This window comes from Brienomyrus brachyistius, chromosome 18 (assembly GCF_023856365.1).
Source record: "Brienomyrus brachyistius isolate T26 chromosome 18, BBRACH_0.4, whole genome shotgun sequence".
Taxonomy (NCBI): Eukaryota; Metazoa; Chordata; class Actinopteri; order Osteoglossiformes; family Mormyridae; genus Brienomyrus; species Brienomyrus brachyistius.
Window position 1 is genome coordinate 3,032,246 of NC_064550.1, and position 23,703 is coordinate 3,055,948.

The 23,703-nt window shown below is 39.3% G+C and overlaps 2 protein-coding genes across 4 annotated transcripts; both read right to left on the bottom strand.

The window, feature by feature from the left end:
- On the bottom strand, positions 1-9,643 carry rnf214 (ring finger protein 214). Of its 3 annotated transcripts, XM_048983826.1 has the most exons (17): positions 9,548-9,643; positions 8,907-8,987; positions 8,641-8,700; positions 7,809-7,889; positions 7,542-7,601; positions 6,390-6,530; positions 5,825-5,958; positions 5,534-5,602; positions 3,595-3,691; positions 3,046-3,134; positions 2,648-2,735; positions 2,463-2,558; positions 1,867-2,225; positions 1,545-1,662; positions 1,310-1,345; positions 1,042-1,143; positions 1-660 (listed from the first exon to the last, which is right to left on the bottom strand). In XM_048983826.1, the coding sequence occupies exons 1-17, from the start codon at positions 9,626-9,628 to the stop codon at positions 598-600; spliced, it is 1,755 nt and encodes a 584-aa protein (XP_048839783.1). In that variant the 5' UTR covers positions 9,629-9,643; the 3' UTR covers positions 1-597. The 3 variants fall into 3 exon arrangements, with proteins under 3 accessions (XP_048839783.1, XP_048839785.1, XP_048839784.1); XM_048983828.1 differs by lacking the exons at positions 7,809-7,889; positions 8,641-8,700; XM_048983827.1 differs by lacking the exons at positions 7,542-7,601; positions 7,809-7,889.
- Positions 9,644-13,055: 3,412 nt separating this feature from the next.
- fpgt (fucose-1-phosphate guanylyltransferase) lies at positions 13,056-18,605 on the bottom strand. The gene is made up of 4 exons (XM_048983830.1): positions 18,455-18,605; positions 16,436-16,603; positions 16,254-16,346; positions 13,056-16,146 (listed from the first exon to the last, which is right to left on the bottom strand). Exons 1-4 carry the CDS (start codon positions 18,525-18,527, stop codon positions 14,741-14,743), a joined length of 1,740 nt encoding a protein of 579 aa, XP_048839787.1. The 5' UTR covers positions 18,528-18,605; the 3' UTR covers positions 13,056-14,740.
- Positions 18,606-23,703: the final 5,098 nt, after the last annotated feature.

Below are 23,703 nucleotides of genomic sequence, written 5' to 3' on the forward strand. Positions count from 1 at the left end.
TGCAGGTCAGGACGTGGCTGTCTGTCTGCTTTATTTCACAGGCAATAAAGCAAATACAAAAGAATCACAATTTCCCTTTGCCTCAGCAATCAAATATTTAAATGGTGTACATACATTAAGACCTCCCCACAATAATATCTACCCATTTTCCAGTATGCCATCCACATCACCAATTAGTAACTTATTATTATTATTGTTATTAATAATAATAATAATGCTTACTGTTTGAATAACTGTAGATTCAGTAGAGTTAGGACATGCCAACTATCCTTTTAAAGTATATATTTGTAAACTGCAGAGGGATTTGAAGTATTTAGTTGTTATATGACTTTTGGCATTAAGTTCTTACTCTACTTCTGCAGAATTTATAAATAAAGGTGAAAAATTATAGATACCTCCATCTCAAACAGGGGTCATTCTTCTTGCATTAATCTTTAACCCATACAAAACTATACCAACAAGGTGTTGACGGTAAGTAGATTTCCATTGTTTTTAGTTTTACAAAACAATAAGATTATCTGAGTATAAGCTGAAATGAAGAAAGAGTTTAGATATCGCCATCTTCTCTAATTCCTCCATCGGGATCTTGTACTTTGGTCATTTTGATGGACAGAAGGGGCAGACATTGTTCCTGCTGGACTGCAGCCAAACACTGATACACTGAAATTAAACAGCAAATAATTTTTATTTAGTTCTATGTACTTATATTACAGCGTGATTGTGATTCGAAATGGCAACATTCCAAACAGGCAAAGAGTCCTAAGCCACACAGCATTGCGATGGCACAGTGCAACCCAACTAGCCACCTTGCCTGTCCTCTCAGTAGGTTTCGGACTTTGCCATTAAACCAAAGCATTCGTAAGCACATGCAAACTCTACATAACCTAGAAGTCAGACATTATTCAGCTCGATTCAGCTCAGAATCTCATAATGAATAAACATGAGAACAGCGTTAAAGGTGCATGTGAACTCAGGAGTATAAGCACTGTTCTTACGTGACCTCTGCTGTAGACCAGAAATGACGGCAACAGTAATGCTCACCTCCTTGTGTACGATGTGAGAGCAGCTCATAAGGTGCTGAGTTCCAGCATCTACTTGGTTTTGGCACATCAAACAAAGCTTGGGTCCAACTGGAGACGCAGTCTATAAACATTAAATGGGAAAGAACTCCTTCAAAATTTCGGCGAAATACATCGAAATTCCTCAATGTAAACCAACCATCTTGCTCTTTACTTGGGCAAGTACAACATCTCATATCATGGCACTGCCTCAAAAGTCAGACAGTAAGAACACGTGTGTTACACTGTACCCGTGTTGGCCTCAGTTGGATGAATGCAGCTGGCCCCTGCAAAGAATATGTGGAAAATTTGCATTCATTGTGATGGCCTGATTAGAATCACAGGCTGATAAAAAGTGAAAAAGAACCACCTTGGAGTAGAATGCTATAAGAAGCCTTGTGAATACAGGCATAGTGTATAATCGTACGTGGATGATGTCTGAAAGCAAACACAGATGCGTCAAACGTGTAGTTCTCTGTCTCTCACCGGTTTATCACTTTGCATTAATCTCTGCGCCACGAGTTGGTTCAGCTCTTCAACCGAGAGCCCTGCCAGTGTGCCCCGAGAAGTCTTAATGTCCTGCAGCACGGACATCAGCTGCCCCCTGACAGAGGGTGAGAAACAAGGGTTAGGTCACTGTTCAGAATGCAGTAAAAAAAGACATACTCAAACATACAAAATACTAAAATTCTAAGTATTTTTAAAAACCTGATGCTTAAAAGCATAAATAAAATATTTGAGGACAACACAAACATTGACATTTACTGATAAAGAGCAGAACACAAGTCTTTAAAAATATGAGCAGCACCTGCTGCATTGAGAGAACTGGGCTCCCAGGTTTTCCAGGAGCTTTTCCAGCTTAGCTACAGGCTGGGCGCTGTCTGTGGGGGCCGCTGCTGATGTGGGAGCCGCTGCTGATGTGGGTGGTGCCGTGCGAACGTGCTTGGGGGACGACGCGGTTTTGGAAACAGAGTTAGTCTTGCTTAACGGTGTGGCGTGCGAGCTTGAGGAGGGCACGGGCTGATAGGCCAAGCTTCCAAGCTGGGGGCTCGGCCGCGTGTGATCAGATGGGGCGGCAGCTGGGGGGGGGTGGGCAGGAAGTGATTGACTGTGGGACGGCGTATGTGTTGGTTGGCGAGATGCCCTTGGTCCAGTAATTAAGTCAATCTGCGAGAAAGGACATTTATAAATAGATTAATAATATTTATACATTCATAATTAAGATTGTCGTGGGTAATTTCAAAAGCCATAAGAAATGCGAAGCAATGACAATGACATATTCCTGAAAAAAATATCACTTAATTTAACTATAGATTGACTCTTCCATTGAAGTATCCTGAAAACTGATGATAAAACCTATGCAGGGAATTGCTTTAGAGCAAAGTGCAGAGAAATGTCACTTACAGGGGGAACGGGAGGCAGGGAGGGAGCAGTGATTGGGGGCAGGCTGTCCAGATGCTGGCCTCGCTGGACCAAGTGTAGATACTCAGTGAACCGATGCTGTATAAGCAGAAACACAAAGGGCAAAGAGCTCAGTAGCACACGGATACAATGACTACGCAAAGTCACTCCATGTATCTAAACATTACCTGCAAGGTATCTAAGCTGTCACGGACAGCCTCTATGGTGCTTTCCCATCCTTGCCTTTGCTGCATGCTTTCTTGGGATACATCTGACCTATGAACACCAAAGGTGAAATAAGTAAAAGAATTCATTCAAATGGTCGTAAATGGAGTAAAACATTAGCTCACGCATTTATACACCTGGAATGTATTCATTCGTACTACGCATAGTGTTCATACAATCACCCATTCAGACTGACAGACAGGTCGGGTCATGTGAAAGGACCGGACAAAGGGACAGCATAAGCCTAGTGCAGGAATCACAGAGCATGAGGCAGGTGACACCCAAGACAGGAGTAAATCCAGCCTTATTTATTTGCTTTTCATATATTAGTCCACGTAAAAAAAAAAGGCAGTTCCCCTACCGGATTGCGCTGAGATATTGCTCAGCATCAGACAGCCAGTCTTTCACCTGGGATGTGAGCAACTCTTTCTGCATATTCAGGCTGGTTTCCTACACAGAAGCAATTTATCCGCAAATAGCCAAAAACACAACTTTTAAGCTTCACCAACACAAATAATCACAGTCAACCCTTCTGCATTGCAACTTTGTCCATTAAGGTTGTTTTCTGAAAAATGCAGACGGTGAATGAAGGCCAGCCGATCACAAACAAAACGTTTGGTGATTCATAAATGCATCAAATATGTAGCGAGCTGGTTCAGAGGACGCCAAACGTTTACGTCAGCCTCTCACGTGATATCTCATGCTCCTCATCTCCTTTTGCTTCACTCCCGAAACATTTTACATGTTTCTTCCAGATCGCACAGGGCCTGTGCCCCTAACCCCCCAGAATGTGAATGTGTCGACTATTGACTTAGTAATTGATAATTAAATGTAAAACAAAAAAATACTTTCAACAAACAGCATGCCTTCAACACAATGAGCTTGTGATGCAGAGAGAGAGAGTCCTTACCTCATCTCTCTGAGCAATTTTTCGATCTTTTTCATATTCCTTTGTAATTCTATTCATCGTTTCTTGCAGATCCTGTAACTCACGCTGCACTGTCTTTCTGTTCAGGATCAGACAACAATGGTCACAATGAAGTAATGTGGTTCTATACACACCTGAACATGCATGGAATGCATTAATTAACACATAATATAAAATATCGGGGCACATTCCATACTTCCATTTGACAGGCCCATTTAATCGTTAAGGGAGTAAGATTGGACTATTGTTATACATACAAATTTATTGTCTTATTAATCACTTGTATCGATTCCACGTACAGGCAGTAAATCACTCCGGACACATCTGCAATACTACCTATTTCTATGTATTGTTTGTTTTGGCCTTTTATGTAGTTATGTACTGTGCAGTATGTATGCATGTCCATCCATCCATTTTCTGAAACCAGCCATCCTATTCAGAGTCATGGGGGGTCTGGAACCTATGGCACAAGGTAGGAAACAACCCAGGATGGGGCACCAACCCATCACAGGACACACTCACACACCATTCACTCACTCACACATACACACACACACACACACACACACACACACACACACACACACACACACACACATACATATATGGGCAATGTGGTGACTCCAATCAGCCTCAGCATGTTTTTGGACTCTGGAGGAAACAGGAATACCGGGAAGTAACCCACAATGACACGGGAAGAACACGCAAACTCCACACTTATGTAAGCGGAGACTTGGACCCAGGTTGTATGTAGGTCCACCGGGTTAATAAGAGTTCTCATTCTGATATATACTGAGCGATAAAAGCATTTCAGTGTGTATCAGCATAAGTAAGGACTAGGTCCTTCCCAAGGTGTTCCTGAATACTCTCCCCCCCCACAAATAGAAAAAAAAACACCAGCTGCAGATAACTGCTGCAGTCTGCATGCAGAGAGAACACAGCTCTGCATTTAACTAAAGGTGAAGCCCTGATATCAAGTACAACAATGTGTTTAGAAATGACTATGATAAGGCATTGCAAGAAAGAGCAAACATGTCAGGTGCTGTTAAATATGATCGAATGATGATTGGCAATGGATCCTTGAGAATTTTTAATTCTGTCTCAAATGACCAGGTAATCAGAACTGTCCAGTTTTTACGAACTGTAAGATGAACTGGACAAAAGATGATTTTCAGAATTTCTGAGTCATTTATTGCTAACTCAGTGACAAAGAAGCATCTCCATCTCCTAACAATACTGGCATCAGTGCTCTGAATTACAACTATTTACTATTCATAGCCTCCAAAGGTTCTGTGCTGTCAAAGTCCTCTCTGTTACCACATACGCAATGCACACTAGCTACTGCTGATAAAAATATAAAGCGAAAACTGCATCGTGTTTTCTGCATATGAAGTAAAAAGATATCACAGTAATTAAACAGACTATAAGAACATGTTAGCTAATATATTAACAGTACAATTCTATCTCAAAGTTTCAAAAACATTCTACATATTCAGCAAACATGAAGATGAATTCATTTTAATTCAGAGGCAGTTTTTGAATATTTACAGGATGAGTTGGAAAAGGCTATTCAGAAAGGCTATTCAGAAAGGCTATTCAGAATAGCTATTTACCACAAGCGACCTCAACTCAACTATGGGAAGCATTAAAGCAAGAATATAGCTGCATTGCAAATGAATCTTTCTGACATCCTGCACCAAAAAAAACTGATACTGTTCCAAGGGGAAATGGGGGGCACAATGTAATATTAGGTAAGCATCCATAATGTTCTGTTTACTTTATGAATAACTTAATAGCTTGGTAATTTCTATTTCTAAATAACTATACCTAGTTATTTATATAGAATTTCTGATTAAAGTCAAAGTGAAAGTGATTGTCATTGTTGACACACTATAACACATAAGACATGTTCTAGTCTTACTTTTCTTCCCCTTGTTCTTCTATTAGCGATCTTAGATTTCTGTCCACCTCCTCCAGTTCCTTTCCAAGTCTACCAGGGCAGACAAACTTGCTTTAGCGTGACACATAAACAGTTACTTTAATCCCACATCATTCAAACAGCCTCAAAATATAATATGTACACTCACTTAACGCATGATGACACTACTCTGACGACTGTATGCTCGCTTTTTTCAAATTCGGCCATTTTCTTTCCCCATTACCACACACCTACCCTAACCCTTCGTCACCCCTCCTCCTAAAGCCCCCAAACCTGCTGGTTTCCTCCTTCAATCGATCCCGCTCTCCAGCCAGCTCCACCTTTTTCACAGCAAAGTTCTTGCGAGTCGTCTTGTAACAGTTGAGCTGAAGCTTTACTCGCAGGGACTCCATCTTTTCTAACAAGGCCTGTCCCAATTTAGTTACATTTAGAAAAACTGGGGGCCACCATGCATCACAAACCATACTTCAGCAGGCAGATCCTATAGAAATCAGTTAAGTAACATACAAAATGAAAAACACAATTGTAATATTTAGAAATTATAATCAATTTCTTCTGTTTTTAAGAATAATGGTATATATTGATAAAACCAGCTAATTATCAAGTAACATTTGCATGGCAACACTTCATGTGATATTAATTAAAGAGACCCCCTGCATTTTTAATAAAATTTTATAAAATTCGATGAAATGTATTTTGGTAAATATACCAAATCATGGGTTGGATTTTTACTGCCAGGACCTTAAGTCTCCACATCTGTGTACAATTGCACAATTATTCAACCTTCACCAAGACTTCAATTGCTAAAGTGACTCCAACTGCAGCTCTGAAGACTGACCTTATGCTGTCGAATGGCATCATCCCTCTTCTGCTCCAGAAGCTGAATCTGTTTTCCATCTTGATCCCGGTCCTCCTCCTGCTTTTTCTGCAGCTCCTCATACTGCAGGGTCAGCTGTGCACTGGAGTTCTCCAAGGAACTCTGTATTACCACACAGAGATAAACAAAGACATCTAGACAACTATTTTAACATCTTCTCCCAGTGTTAGCAACTGGGATTTTCAAACATAAAGCAAATTGTAACTTACGGTAATGATACAGGATTTGTCAAAATGTCAGGTAACACAGAAGTTACTTCACTACTGTTTTTTTCCCTTTTCCCGTCTCTTGTTCGAGTCTGCAGCTGTATCCAAAGCAGTTATTTCCTACCATATACACTCCTGGGCAAAAAAAAAACAGCCCAAACCCAAAATTGCAAAACATTTAGCTTTTAATGGTCTCAGCAACAACAAATAGCCAGAAGTTATTTAAAAAAAAATGCTCAACACCCAGACATGTTATTCTGAATTTCAAACCATGCAATATTTAAATCTTTTCATTATTTACTCTTTGTGAATAAGAAGCCTGTGTAAATCAATGTCCCAGTTTCCAGCTATTTCCCCCAGCTGTTCACTGCAGCAGCAATCAGTGACAAGAAAATGGTGGCAAACATCTCGGGAGTGTAGTTTTTCGTTATTGCTAATTATGGACTGGCATCCGCCGCAGCTATGGGCAATTTAGAGACACCCAGCTGACCTATCCGCATGCTGCAGGGATAAACCAAAGTGCCCAATAACTGCAAACATATAGATTCAAGAGCAGGAATCAGCCACACAGCTCTGAAGGTGTAAAGAGACAATGATAAACCATCATGCACAAAGCCAAAAAGTGAGATCATCAGTAAACATTAGAAACAATGTAATACTGCATTTAATTAACTGTACAGCAAAACAAGCAAAGACTTAATATCTGATTAGGACTGATATGCCAGTGCCCTTGAAGTTCACTTTAAAATGACGGTTTTTAAAGGCTTGCTGATTCTCACCTCACATGTGATTTCCATCACAGCATGAACACCATCCAAAATGACAAGCGGCTTGTAATTAAAATATTTTATGTCCCAACTGGACCATGTAAAAATACTGTTGCAATTCAAAAGCACATGCATCTTACCATCTGGGACTCCCAATCTGGTTCAGTGTTTGCTGCATTTTCTGCTGTCCATAGTTCTGTCTATGGAACGACAACTAATATGAACTATGCGTTACAAAATAAAAAAACACAGAGAAATCTAAATACATTCTTTTATTAAGCACACTATATTTTGTACATATTATATAATTTGTGACAGAGCATATATATAGTTATTTTCCAAATACACACACAACACTGATAATCTGGGTCCTTTCATTGAAGCATATCAGTTCTATAGTTCTTTACCTGAATTTCTTTCTCCTCCAAATGTAGCTTTTCTGCATCATCACTGGACAGTTCCATGTTCTGCAGTGAGTATAGTCTCTCCTGTCATTTAAGAGACAAGCGAATTCCAAGTTATATCATAAAACACCACAGTAGAAGGTCAGGACGTCCACCTGTGACCGAAAAAGTGGCAGAGAGACTTGGCCATGTAACACGACAATAATACAAAACACAGGAGTAACTCAACAACAGAGTCATTCAAACGGAACATATTCCATATTTCAGAATGACCACGTCAGAGTCCTGAGGTCAGTCCCATTGGGAAACTGTGGGGTGATCTACAAAAACTTGGTGTCACCATCCATCACAAACCATACTTCAGTAAGCAAATCCTACAGAAATTCCTTCAGTATCATACACTATTAAAAACTACTTGTAGTATGTAGAAATTATAATTGATTTCTTCATTGTTTTTGGGAAGCCTTTAAGACTAATGAAATATATTGATAAAATTAGACAATTATCACAACTGATATTTGCAACCCAAAAAGTCAGATCACCAGTAAACATTAAAAACTATGTAATACTGCATTAAATTAACTGTACAGCAAACGAGCGAACATTTAATATCTGATTAGGACTGATATGCCATTGCCATTCAAAGAACAAGTTAATGTTGAGAATGTCAGTAAAATGACGGTTTTTAAAGGCTTACTGAGTCTCACCTCACATGTGATTTCCATCACAGCATGAACACCATCCAAAATGACAAGCGGCTTGTAATTAAAATATTTTATGTCCCAACTGGACCATGTAAAAATACTGTTGCAATTCAAAAGCACATGCATCTTACCATCTGGGACTCCCAATCTGGTTCAGTGTTTGCTGCATTTTCTGCTGTCCATAGTTCTGTCTACGGAACGACAACTAATATGAACTATGCGTTACAAAATAAAAAACACAGAGAAATCTAAATACATTCTTTTATTAAGCACACTAGATTTTGTACATATTATATAATTTGTGACAGAGCATATATATAGTTATTTTCCAAATACACACACAACACTGATAATCTGGGTCCTTTCATTGAAGCATATCAGTTCTATAGTTCTTTACCTGAATTTCTTTCTCCTCCAAATGTGGCCTTTCTGCATCATCACTGGACAGTTCCATGTTCTGCAGTGAGTATAGTCTCTCCTGTCATTTAAGAGACAAGCGAATTCCAAGTTATATATATAAAACGCCACAGTAGAAGGTCAGGACGTCCATCTGTGACCGAAAAAGTGGCAGAGAAACTTCGCCATGTAACACGACAATGATACAAAACACAGGAGTAACTCAACAACAGAGTCATTCAAACGGAACAAATTCCATATTTCAGAATTAAGGACCATGTCAGTCCTTAAGTCAGCCTCATTGAGAAACTCAGTAGCGTGAGAGTCTGAAAACATGAGTATGACGCCAGATGCGGCAGCCCCGTTAGTGAATTCATCCGAAAATCCATAATTTCATAGCGCATACTGTAAAATATTAATAAACATCAGAGGTACCAGACACAGTAACTCCCCTGTACCACGGAGCTTATTTGATGTGCGAATAAAATGCACAAATTGACGAGCTTCCTGTTATAAAAAGCTAACAGTTAAATCCGACCAAAAACGCGCTCTACATCCCAGTTTTCAGTCATTCAAAATATGCTGGTTTTACAAAATAATTATTTCATTAAAGTTACACAAATATTAAATTAAGAAACTTACCAAGCGATATGTTTCGTTCACCAAGAAACTGAAAGCTGTGACGTTTCGCAAATTCCGGAAGTCGAACAAAATGTTGGGCATTGTAGTTTTTCTGTCCGAATGAGTTGAGGCATATTTATTTGAATTCTATTTTCACTTCTATTTTCGTCTGTTCTTTGTGTGTTAAATAATTACTAAATGTAACCATGACGTTCACAGACATCAAGTCGGCTGCAACATTTTTTTTTCAACTATCTGCCAATATCTGGAGTATTATCCACAGATCTTTATTAAACTTTTATTAAGCTTTGAAGAAGCAACATTTCATACCAGCATAATTTCAGTTCTGTACAAACCTGAGTTCACGAAGACGAAGTTAGCTTCTATGAAGAGTGAAATGCATAGTACACAGTAGGCATGCCCATGTAAGGAATACTGAAATGCTCAAAATGCCATGTTTCCAGCTGTTTTTCAGGTAGAAAACCAGACTGAGCCAGGCTAATTTCAGTGTTTACTTACAGAGGCATGCCTGCCATGTACTATGCATGTCACATTCGCCTGGTCCAAGACGAATAAGACCTCCAAATTTCAACTGGAATGTTTTGACACTTTTCAATTTCAATTCAATTCAATTTATTTGAATAGCACATTGTCACAATACATTATCTCAGATCACTTTACATTTATCCCCACCCAAAGCCCCCAGTGAGCAAGCCAGAGGCAACAGTGGCAAGGAAAAACTCCCTAGTAGGAAGAAACCTTGGAAGGAACCAGACTGAAATGGGGGGGTGGGCATCCTCCCAGGACCAGCAGAGGAAGTCAAATGGGCAAGATGGCAAAGTTCTAATTCAAACTGTCCCAATTTTAACATTTGAGTCTCAAAGCTGGGGGCAAGTAGGTGCTGGTGCTGCTTTGGAAGACAGGACAAACAGTGGTAGAGCAGCAGGGCATTCAGGAGAAACGTCACAGGCAGAAGGGCGAGCAGGATGGAAGGACATCACAGGTAGTGGAGGTGTTGCAGGCAGCGGGGTAGAAAATATCTTGATAATTTGGCGTCTCTGGACAGCATACCTCAGGAGGAGTAGGGGAAATAAAATTTGCAATTAGCCAAAGTAGAGGAGACCACAGACAGGGCAAACAGTTAGCTGAGTGCAATATTTAGCTCCAGCAGATATAGCTATAGCAGCATAAGTAGGAGGGAGAGGCAGGTGGGAACGCAGACATGGGGAGTCCCTGAACATCAGCACTCCAATCCACAAGGGAGTGTGAAGTTAGAGTGACAGCACTGACAGTTCAGCTCATGCAAAGCCAATGGCACCAATCCCCACCCAGCTCTACACCTCACACTGTAGGCCTAACTGGGAGTGAGCAGTTAGCTGCAGCCATTAGGAACACATGGCAGACCATGTAAAGTAACAGAGCGAGGGCGGCAAGTGCGGAGCCGCACAGTGCATAAAAGTGGCCAACTGCTCTGGCTCTGTTGACTACAGTTTCAAATTTCCTCTGGCTTTAACCCCAGGACAAAAACGGTGGGAGCTTCATGGACTGGGCTTCCATGGCTGAGCAGCTGCATGCGAGCCTCACATCACCAAGTGCAATGAAGTCAAAGGATTTTCTGACAAATTGGATAAACTCAAACACAGCATCCACAGTGATTACTGATTCTTTCCCAGCATGCAGCACGTGATGGTGATGCATATGAATGCTGTCAGTCACAGTTCTGCGATATGGGCTGTGATGATCAGCAATGCTCTCTATTATGGGCTGTGATGATCAGCAATGCTGTCTGTTATGCTGTTATGGACTGTGATGATCAACAATGATGTCTGTAATGCTGTTATGGACTGTGAAAAACAGCAATGTGTTTTCTGTTGCTGTTATGGACTTTGTGATGAGCACTTGGAAATCATCTAATAAAGATAATGTTGAAACACTGCCAGCAATATTGAAATTTGTGGTTGCAGTGGTAATAAATTACAGACATTACATCATGCTTTTCTGTGATGTTGCATCCCTGAAAACCATATATTATCCTTATTCTAAAATGCATAATAGTTTCAGGGAGGAAAGGGATGTTTTTGGATTGCGGCTCTTGTAAAAGTATTTTTTTGTCAATGTGGTTCCTATGTAGGGTTGAGTACCACGGATATAGTGTATGTGTGTGCGCCCTGCAATGGGCCAGGATATCATCCAGGGTGTTCCGGCACCTCCTGAGATAGATGCCAGTCTCACCAAAATGCTGCTCGGAATAAGTGGCTATCTAATGGATGGAGAAAACGATTGACTTTTTTCTGTCCACAAAACTAGCATTATTCTCACAGAGGATCATATGGAAATAAGAGAAACAAAATGGGTTTTTGAAATACCATCCAAGTGCCATCTACAAAATAAAAGTATTAAGTATCTGTTGTAGAACTGTATTGCACTCTTTGAAAGTTGACGAGACATGTGGTAAGTTGTTCGAGGGTGAGGGAATCCATCATCCTGCTAACAAGTATGCGAGACTGTTTCTGACCAATGTTTAAATACCCCTCCGCCCTGCTGCTTATTCACGGTGCTCCAGAGGCCCTCGTGCACCATGCTGACAGCATGTGCCTGGTGGCAGGATGGAACCACTGTGCTATGAAGGGTTTATTTTATAGCAAGTGGGCTTCCTTTGGATGCAGACCTGTGAAAATGTGCGTATGGAGTAAATGAGTAGAGGATCCTGCTCTGCGGCTATGGCCTTAACGCATTACATAATCATCTGGATAAGGCGAGACTCCATAGGGCTAGGATCTGGATCAGCATGGTTGGTGATGGAGCTGGACAGTAGGTCTGTTCCTACGTTCTTGCATCTAGGATTGCAGCTGAATGATACTGTTGACAAAGGTTATGCTGCTTGTGTCAGTGACAGGCCGAAGGCTCCCTTCATGATATCTTTCTTGTGTAACAGTGAAGGCCTAAAAAGTAAAGGCAAGGAACCACTAACTGGAACAGCACAGTGCTGCCCAGCTATCTGTGCTGATGGATCTGCGTCTGCCTCTTTGAAGACAGACGTGCTTCCCCAGAACTGCGGACAGCAGCCCCTTAGTTACCAGCACCCTTCTGAATATCTTCCCTTGTTCTCTACATAAATCTTGCCTCTGAAAGGAAACCAGCCTACACCAGGGATCCCAAAGCATTTTTCCAGAGTGCCGAAGTCCATCAAAACAAAAGCAACAATACAAGGTCCACTGTATCCAAAAAGGAAAAAAATTGCAGGTTGGTGGAGACCCCTGACAACACATTTCAGCAAGTGGGGGTGGGTCGATCTCATGGTCTTTGTGTTTTCTACTCCCTTGTCTCCAAAATTTCCTGGCCCATCTCACTGCTAAAACAAGATGAGAATCGTGTTTTCTCAGTGAATCACAGCACATGGGCATGTAATTCATACCTTAATAATCAATATAGATTTGCTAAATTCTGCAAAAATATGTATGAGTCTCAAGTAATGTACTCCTTGAGCATTCTGGTTGCCTGGATAACATGGGAGGACAGATAAGGCTGGTACAGTGGTTTTCTTGCTTTATTAACCAACAGGCAGGACTCAGGGGCAATATCACAAACACACAACTGTTGGTCATTCAGTTTTAAAAGGCAGTATTGTGACATGCAACAATCAAAACTTAAAAACTTACATTTTCTATGGGAGCAACAGGCCAACTTACCCAGATGAACAAAATGCCCTTAACCAGCTCCAAGGTAAAACACAAGTTATAAACAGCATAATGATTAAGCTAAACACACTTCAACAATAATAATCATGAATGGCAATAAACAAATAGAACACTATGGCACTAAGGGTCATAGAGAAAACTCACCCAAAACAGAACCAATCACAGTCCAGATCTTTCTGAGAAAGTGCTGTAAGAATGCACTCTTCAGTGGCATCCAATACAATATGATTACATAATACCTTGCAAAAACATTCACACATTGCAAATGTTTTCAGACATTGTGGGATTACAAATAATAGATATATGTTTGTCCAGCTACTTATTTGTTTGGCAAAGTGACATACTCAAACAGAAAGTATTTTAAGCCATAATGAATTGTCAGCAGATAATGGAAATATTGGCTACAACTGAAAAATAAAAAACACTGAGCATGTCCGTTTTCCTTTGAGTGATCTTTACACATTAATCCCAGTTGTGAAAAATTCAGTTGATTACCATATGAATGAAAATGATGATTTGATAAGGAAGAAAAGAGTTATTAGTTATTAGTAGTAAAGATTTAAATGAATTAAATCAATATCAAAAATACATTTTCGAGGGCCTGTATTAAGCCTGTATAAATGATATTATAAAGGTAAATCATGAATGACTATATTTACAATTTCATTGCAATTTATTCAATATCATTTCATTTGAATGAGAGACTGAATAATTCAGTAGTGTATTCTAAATAGCATAAACAACTATGAAAAATCAGACTGGCACTAATATATACAGCAAACATATGGTAATTTATGGTGAAAGTCCTTGTAGTATTGTGTTGAAAAAAAGGGCAAATTTTAACATTTACCTACCCCCCTATCTTCTAACGGTCCTGGTCGGGGTTGCAGGGTCACCCATCAATAGTGATGATGGCCATACACAAACAATAATACATATGCCAATTTAGAGAAGCCAGTTACCTACCCATTTCTACATTAAGGGCTGCAACAACTAATTGATAATGTCAATAATAACTGGCAATGTTCCAACTGTTCCATGCCATCAACACACTAATTTGGTTAAATCCTGTACAAAAAGATTTGATGATGGTAGTCACACTCAAAAATCTCTAAAACACCGAACTGATCTGAAATTAAATCAATTACAGTCATGTGTTGCATAAAGATCTTTAGGTCACTAATCGCCTAGTGACATCATTGTGCAATACATCATTCACGGGCCAGTCGTATAAAAGTACAGAACATACAATTATGCATAGTACAAAATACTTGATAATGATAAAGTAACTATATTATTGGTTTATAAATTTTGTGTACTGTACTCTTTTTACCAAAAACAAAAAAAAGATTACTATAGCCTAGGTCTGTAGTAGGCTATACCATATAGGTGTGTATAAGTACTCTTTACGATGCTCTCACAATGACAGAATCATGTAACATCGCGTTTCTCCGAATATGTCCCCCTTGTTAACGCATGACTGTGCAGACATTCAACTCACACCGAACTTTTGATCCTAGATATTTAGGGGAATGTTTTTATTTTCTTGTATCTCTTCATACAGATGCTGTCTGAACTTCAACATTTCTGCCAAATTCTTGTATTTTAAGACCTCCTGTATGGATAACAGTCTTATGTCTTTGGGAAATCTAAAAGTAGACTTGCTATACAGAGAACAGATCATCTGTAATGACAATGTGAATGAGTGCCTCAGATCAGAGCATTGTGGGAAAATGCTAGCATTCCACAAACCAAACCTGCCCGTGTCACCAGAAAATTTAAGGTCTTCGACCCTTAGGCTCCAGTGATAAAGGCATTTCTCAAGACTATTTCCGAAAAGCTGCAGTTCATCGATTTCAGTCAATGAGGTCACACACTGTTTCATATTGTCCTCTATTGCAAATGCAAATGTCACAAAGCTCGTGGTGCCATGTACATTCACACTCAGCGAATGCATGAACACACCGGAAGGTACATGAAGATCACTGCTGACGTCACACCCGCTGATGATTGCACCTTTACCTATTGTCACATTAGCACCAAGCCTAGAGTACTCAATCACTGTCCCCGGACCTATAATGCAGCTCGGATGAAGGACACTGTGAATTATGCAATTGTCTGGCATTACACTAGGGCATGTGCTGAATGCACTGGAAACCAGATTAAGTTCAGACCTAAAGTTATCATCTTGTGTCAAATGGAAAAGGTATTCTCTAGTAGTGCCAATGTGATAGAATTTAGAGTGATTCAAAACAATAACATTAAGGGCCTTTCCTTGAAGCCTCTGAAATATCATTTGCCTGACTTTTAAAAGATTGCTTTCTTCTGTTGTCACATTGCTAGAGTTGTGGGTATATGCTAATGTGGCTCCAGGGCCCAACGCCTGCAAGAAATCCCCATAGGCATCAATCTCACAAATTATAGGCCTGATGTCTTTGAGCAAAAGCAGCAGACATTGCATCGTTGCATAATCTATATAGTATGTGCTGTCAGTGTAAACAAACTCAGAATTGGTTACATTCATAGCAGTTCCCTTGCACACCGCGCCATTTTCGTACATTTCTTCAATGCTTGGTTTATGGAGAAAACGGTAACAGGACCTGTATTCCATCTGGGAAATTCCAGATTCTTCCCTGGGATCCAGTACAAACACCCCATGAGTTGTCCCGATGGAGAGGGGGGAAGGGTGAGCCAAGGCAGTAAAGCCAGGCTTATCAAAAACTATCTTCTCTGTGCTTGCGATGTCGTAAAGTTCAATGTCATCGGCACAAGTCAACAAAACCCCAGGTTTCATGTCAATGGGGAAGTCTATGTACATTGACAGCTTAAGTTCAAGCATCTGGTATACTGGGTCACCAAGTGGCAAGGCAGTAAAGATTTTTCCTAGGGTACTGGCATTTGGAAGTCTTTGACTCAGTCCTCCTGGGATGCAAAAGTAAATGGTCAGAGTAGACGTGGTACAACATTTTTCAAACCTGCTTCCATTCGCAAAGTAAAAAAATCCAAAACAAATAAATAATTGTACATACCTGCATGTATAATCATTATCTTAAACTTACTCAGATTCTCCCCATACTTATCTTCCAAGTTTTCTAAGACATATAGCGTGGAACCGCCATTGCCTGAAGAGCAATAAAAATATTTGATTAATCTCAGACTAGTTAAATGCCTGCACTTACAGTTAGAGATTAATTCAGAATTAGCTACCTACCTATTTTATATCCAGGAGGATCAGCAAACACATGATAATGAACACCAAGTGGAAGTTCTCTTCTACGGAGTTTCTCGGAAAGTTGCATTTCGTATGCCAGTTTCTGGTCTTCATCAATGGCTGTGATAACAACAATATCCCAAAATTCTCCTGTTCGTACTTCATGGCCTACAGATGGAATACAAGTCAACTACACAATATTTTTTTAGGAAGAGTACAGGTTCCAACAACTCACCCCACAAGCAACCTTCATATCTTATTCACTCTTACAAGACTTTAACCATCTGGGAAAATATACAGCTTTTTTTCAAAATGGAATTTAATCCTCCATTAAATATTTTGAATGAAAAACATGAATTAGATAATAATTAGCTTATAAACTCAAAGTTTGGTATTTATTAAGAGTTCCGGATGCTTAAAATACCCCACAATTTTTCTTCCACTTGCAACAGCAACACTTACACTTCGCTGCAATAGCAGCTCCACATGTAATACAAGCTGTAATGAGTGCGCAAAACAACCCAAGCTAGTGACTCACAAAATATCTATTGTTTTTTTCATATTAGTCACATTGCCCTGCCAACTTGCCCTTGGTCTAATGGGATTTTCCACTACTTCCATCTCTCAAAACGTTTTATTTTTAAAAAGATTGCAAATCTGTGCTACTAGTTGTTGTTTCAAGCATCAATTTTCATTGTATTCATCCACCACTGTATATTAGTGACAATTTTACAATGTTTTCATCACAGCTTTCTGTCGAAAGAGGAAAAAGACCAATAAGGCTTGATTGATATGACAATTTTGCCTCAACATGATACAAATCTAAGGGGATGACTCCAGTAACAGATGCTGTAATATTATATGGCGAAAAATTTATCGGATACCAGTAGTTTCAGTTAAACAGCGTTTTACTAAGGGACATGATGATGTCAACCTGTCAAACTCAAACAGCCAAAAATATGAACATGAAACAAACTGTCTTATAACTTTAAAACGAGTGAATAACAAAATATTCATAATATTGAACTCTCAAATAAGTACATTTTACAACAGTACCTCATAAATTAACCATGCTGATAAACACAAAAACTATTAAATCCCTTTTGACCCTAAAGCTTTTGTGTGTTATAATACAATGTTTTCATTCCCATTGTTTTTCCACACTTTTGTTTTATGGTTAGTTAAGGAGTTGGGTTAGTCAGGTATAGTGTATTGTTGTTGCTCCTGAATTTGTTAATTATCTGCAATAATGCAATTTCCTGTAAACCCCGCAACACATGTAGCTCGGAAGTGGGCATCAAAATAATTTGGTGACTGCAATTACCAAAATCCATTGCGCCTACGGGTACGGAAGTATACCCGGACATCAAATACAATACATGCTGACGCTACACGAACGCTACGTCGAATGTTCATTTTATGAGTTTAAATATGTATTGCAACTGCTCTTTTTTTCTATTTTGTCCCTGGAATTATCCTTAATTATTGTGGAAAAAGTACATCTACTTATGTTTTTAACCATTGCACTATCATACTGATATGTGACCACTCTATTATCGCTTGTTTTAGACGTGATAATCTGAAGCAGTAAAAATGTAACCCATATAACAGAATCTCCTCGCAGAGACAATTAAGATATGCTGCAGTGTTAACTACAACTGGCGACTACACTGCGAATAAGCAGCCAACTCCAATCTCGACGAAGCCAGCAAGGGTTTGTTTGTTTATTTGAATAGACTATAAGTTATGTTTATCTTTTTAAGTTACAACTGTTGTATACCAACAACTGAACTCAATACAAAACGGAGTGTCATGTTCTTTTATAAAAATATCAAATACAAATCTCTCTGAAGTGCATTCAGGAAATGGCCACATAAAATATTTATCGCAATAGAGCCTGCAAGATTGCCGTAAATGAGTTACACCTAAATGTCATTCACGACTAACATCTGTGTGAATAGCACACCTTTTATCTAACTAGCCAAATAAAAAAGAGAAAAGTGAAGGGCTGTGTTTTACCTCTTAATTTATTAAACTTTTCGAGTTTCTCCGCAGCAGCTTTTTGCAAAAACCCGTTTTCCAGTCTGTGCATTTTAAAATGTAAAACTTTGTACTGACATCCGCGTACACATTCGCACAATTCAGATTCAGGAAACTGCTATACGCCCGGAAGTTACGCAGCATTTGCCCGTTGCCATGAAACGTAGACGCGTCCGCCATATTGCTCCGAACAAGTGCTGTACAGGTAAACGGGGTGCTATTTTTTCGGATAAAACCCATTATAAAGTTCTTATTTTTAGCCGATTTCGATTGCATGTATCGTGTATGCAAGGCCTTACGATGTACGTTTGAAAAATATACTTGTTACTCATAGTCGAGAATACTACTTGGCACTTCAAAGAGAGGATTGTGTATATATTTTGTAAAATTAATTGTTTACGTGGTGAAAAAAAGATTTTCCTAAGGAATTAATAAAAGCAACAAAGCTCTCTTGAAATGATGTCATTTATGTCGTTTTTGTTCTTTCCATAGATACATAATTGTTTTAAAGGGGACACAATGCAAATAAACATAATAATAAAAAAAAGTGCATAACATAGTACAGAACAATAAATAAGAAGCTTGCTTAAAATGCATTATAATTAACTCCTGGACATGTGTGCACACCTGCACAGTAGAAAAATAAATATATTCTTATGTTATTTGCATTAATCTGTAAAACTAAAGAGACACAAATAAACAATTTAGTGTTCCTGCCAGTCCTGTGATTGTAATGAAATAAAAAGAATCAGTAGACCTAATTAACATAAAATAAAATAACATAAAGAGGAACATATTCAACTAAAACATGCACTGATTTGTGCAGCCCCGTGTAGCACACCACTAACATATTTTCACTGAATTCCACTCAGAGTATAATATTCCCTTATTGCATGTCGCCTGGACCAATATGGCCGCACCACTGACATTTCAGTCAGAGTACAATATTACCTTATCGCATGTCGCCTGGACCAATATGGCGGCACCACTGACATTTCAGTCAGAGTACAATATTCCCTTATTGCATGTCGCCTGGACCAATATGGCGGCACCACTGACATTTCAGTCAGAGTACAATATTCCCTTATTGCATGTCGCCTGGACCAATATGGCCGCACCACTGACATTTCAGTCAGAGTACAATATTACCTTAACGCATGTCGCCTGGACCAATATGGCGGCACCACTGACATTTCAGTCAGAGTACAATATTCCCTTATTGCATGTCGCCTGGACCAATATGGCGGCACCACTGACATTTCAGTCAGAGTACAATATTCCCTTATTGCATGTCGCCTGGACCAATATGGCGGCATCACTGACATTTCAGTCAGAGGTGAATGTGGTGTCTATGTATCCATGTGCATGGAATTTAATACTGATCCTTGAATGCTGACTCCTCTTCACTTTTCGATTATGTTCAAATGCTCGCTTCAACAATCTCTCTATATCTATCCGCCAATTGGTTATCCTGAAGCTTATCCTAGGTGAGACAGGGCACAACATCCTGGACTGTATGCCAGTCCATTATAGGACGCATTTCTTGTGTTTTAATAGAATATTATAGCTAGATTTTGTATAAATAATGAAGGCTGAAATTTCTCCAAACACCAGAAGCCATTTTGTCTCTATAAAAATGTTCTTAATCGGTATTACCATAGTATAGTCATCATATACTTTACTGTATTTGTATAGTAGTGAATTATATACGGGGGCGGCATGGTGGCACAGTGGTTAGCACTGTTACCTCACACCCGGGTTCGAGTCTCCGCCTGGATTGCATGTGTGTGGAGTTTGCATGTTCTCCCCATGTCGTCGTGCGGTTTTCTCTGGGTACTCCGGTTTCCCCCCACAGTCCAAAAACATGCTGAGGCTAATTGGAGTTGCTAAATTGCCCATAGGAGTGCATGCGTGAGTGAATGGTGTGTGAGTGTGCCCTGCGATGGACTGGCCCCCCATCCTAGGTTGTTCTCTACCTCATGCCCATTGCTTCCGGGATAGGCTCTAGACCCCCCACGACCCAATAGGATAAGCGGTTTGGAAAATGGATGGATGGATGGATGAATTATATACATTCTACATAGAATCGTAAAAGTAAAATAGATTTTATTTCACATACAACATTTAAAAAAGATCAACCTTGCTTCCCCTCCCATTTTATATTGTAAGTAACGGAGTTCCAATGAAATTTTATTCTGGGATGAATATTATTTTTGGAATACATTAATTGTCAAATAAATTTATTGCATAACTTATCCAACAGGAAATATCTTTTCAAGGTAAGTAGAGGCAATTTATGTGCAACTCCATTAGATGAATTAAACCAGTGGGCATGACTAATAATAAATTTATTGTATTCTTTAGAGGAATCAGGAAATTTATTACGAGTCATGGGACAGGATATGACCCGCTACCCCTTATGATATAAGTCACCAACAAAATATATCCTACAGCACAGATTAATTTATTTGCAGTAACATTACTGCTTCTCCACTGAAGAGATCTATGGGGAGAGAAGTTAGAAGAGAAGTTTATCTATCTAATAAAAGAGAAGATTAAATCAGCACTATCCACTAGTATATCAGAAACCCAAACATTAAACAAAATATGTTAAAACAAACATGTACAAATTCTGTACCAGACACTTTTTTCAGCAGTGACACCTAATGTGTTGGCAGGTATTCTTAAAACTATTGTATCAAAAATGAAACAAACAAATCAATATAAAAATTCATATGAAATGGTGAGTTTACCATTGTAGCCTGAAGTCTGCATGGTTTGCTCCTCTTTATGTTGTAAGGAGGTGAGACAACTTGGACAGGAACCCTGGCACAGACACCGGCTTTCCGAGGGTATGGGGTGGTACAGGAAATGTGGAGTAATTCAGCTTTCCATTAGGAGAATTGCAAGCGATAGAGATTGCCATTTCAAGCTTAACAACCTCCTCATTCTCTTCATTACCATCATTTTCATCTTCTTCCCTGCTCTGATTAAGGTAGGCTGGAAGTCTGCCACGTATGCCATCGAGCGCGAGGATCTTAGTGAGCGGGAGGTCCCTAGAACGACGTGAGTTAATGTTCTTACACGGGCTCTCAGAGCCACCACCTTGCGTTTGGCATTGCATCTGAAGTCACACTACTTCCTGGTAACATCAATGACCTCATACAATGAATTGTTTACACATATTGTGGTATCTGCCCATCTTCACTTTTCACATTTGTTGGTACGCCACTACTGAACTTTCCTGTAAGCATCACATACAGCAATAATAATGTTACCATATTAATTATCTATATCTGCTTATCCTATGCAGGGCTACAGAGCCTATCCCAGTAGCAAAGCAGGGAATAACCCAGAATGAGGCACAAACCCATTGACACCTATGTACAATTTGGTAATTCCCTTTCACCCTAGTATGTTTTTGGGCTTTTGGGAAGGAAACAGAGCCCCTCGGGAAGAACATGCAAACTCCACATACATGGAGCCATGGCAGACATTCAAACCCTGGTCCTCGAAATGTGAGGTGACCATGATAATTGCTACATTACTATATTACCATGCCACTCCACATATTACCATAGCAGTCACTAAAATTATAGTTTTCCATTTCACTGATGAAGTAAAACTACTAAACACAAAGACTATATTAAAAGGTAACCAGATTATGCTCTGTAACCTGGTCTTCAGAAAGAATTACACCAGCCTTTATGTTCATATGGAATGCCAAAGAGCTACTCAACCTTTAGAAGACATAGGCTGCATTAACTGCAGCCACATGAACTAATACTTTAACAGATCCAAGACAGATTACAATCAGGCCCTTCTCACTGACTAACACTGACTGGGTCATTTTCACACACCAAAGAAAATACAGTATTCATTTTTTGTGTAGAGAAATTGGCATCACCTTAACTTTTCCATTTGTTGCTCTGATTTAATAAAACTGTAACAGTTTTGAGGTCAAATAACATGAAATTCGATGAAGTTTATAAATCTTTCAACTTCATCGCATGTAATCCATAACTAGCAATCACTTCATGAGTTTTTTTTTTTGCTTAGTTTTTTGTTAGTTTTGTCATTTTCTCAGCTCTGTTGCCCTGTACTTGATGAAATGCTTTTGCTTATTACAGAAATAAATGGTAATATAATGACAGCTTACACAATGAAGTTGTGTATTTTCAGTCCGTCTTGAAACAAATTTCAAAAATCGATTATCAAAACTAATTTAAAGAAAATCGATATGTTACAGTAATGAGTTTATGGGGAATGACTTGACTATGCTAGTGAATGAACCGCCTGATGAGTTCTTGTGACTAGTATGTAATGGTGTGTCATACAGACATAACTTTCATTAACACGTGGAACAAAGTTATATTTTGACTGTCTTTCTTTTTCAGATGGTAAGGTGGCTTGCTGGGTAACACTGCTGCATCACACCTCTGGGACTGCTGATTTGAAGCTCATGTATTGTGTGTGGAGATTGTATGTTCTCCTGTGGCTCCCTCCACAGTCCAAAGATTTGCAGTTAGGCAGTCAGCCCTTCCCGCCATGTCCCTGATCAGGATAAGCAGTTGTAAAATGGATGCGTCTCTGTATCCTTTTTCGCTAAATGGCATTGAACTTGCTCACTTTTTTTTTTTTTTACACTGCAGTCTTAGATACCTCAAGATACCTGTAATTCACTAGTGCCCACTTGGTGGCGACACTATCTGGGTCTTTCTCACAGGTATATTTCTGCTGATGCAGAAAACTGAGTTTAAATTCCCAGGCTCTCTTTTACAGTGCAGTCCCTAATCTTTAGTATCTACTCAGATTGAGCTTCGTGACACATCATGCTTCACAAAGGTACTTAATTCACTTATTAATTCCAGGCACTGACTAAACATTAAAATTTGATGCGCTGTTCGATTGTAAGAATCAACAGTTGGAAACTGATACAGATACTATTGATCCCACCCCTATTTGAAAAAGCAGCATAATCATTTTTCAGCAATTCAGTTATCCGCAATGGCATCATCAGAACAGCAATAACCTTCCCCTGTCACCCCATATAAGCTTTTCAATATAAATGTTTTATTATTGTTTTTAGCTTATGACATGAAAGTGTAAAACACATCAGCTGTCCCCATCTGTACATGGAATATTGGAGACCATGTAGTCTCACTAATTAAATGTACACCCTCTCAACAGAGAAATCAGTTTAGCAGTCAAGCAGTCAACAATTCAAA

What these genes read in the sequence shown, in the direction of transcription:
- rnf214 (XM_048983826.1), bottom strand. Translation starts at nt 9,628, where the DNA reads ATGCCCAACATTTTGTTCGACTTCCGGAATTTGCGAAACGTCACAGCT. An exon ending in CAGATTGGGAGTCCCAGATG is followed by an intron (nt 7,890 to 8,640) that starts GTAAGATGCATG and finishes CTTAAATGACAG; the next exon opens with GAGAGACTATACTCACTGCA. An exon ending in GAAGAACAAGGGGAAGAAAA is followed by an intron (nt 3,692 to 5,533) that starts GTAAGACTAGAA and finishes GATCCTGAACAG; the next exon opens with AAAGACAGTGCAGCGTGAGT.
- fpgt (XM_048983830.1), bottom strand. Translation starts at nt 18,527, where the DNA reads ATGCACAGACTGGAAAACGGGTTTTTGCAAAAAGCTGCTGCGGAGAAA. An exon ending in AAAGTTTAATAAATTAAGAG is followed by an intron (nt 16,604 to 18,454) that starts GTAAAACACAGC and finishes TTCCATCTGTAG; the next exon opens with GCCATGAAGTACGAACAGGA. An exon ending in TCCTCCTGGATATAAAATAG is followed by an intron (nt 16,347 to 16,435) that starts GTAGGTAGCTAA and finishes ATTGCTCTTCAG; the next exon opens with GCAATGGCGGTTCCACGCTA.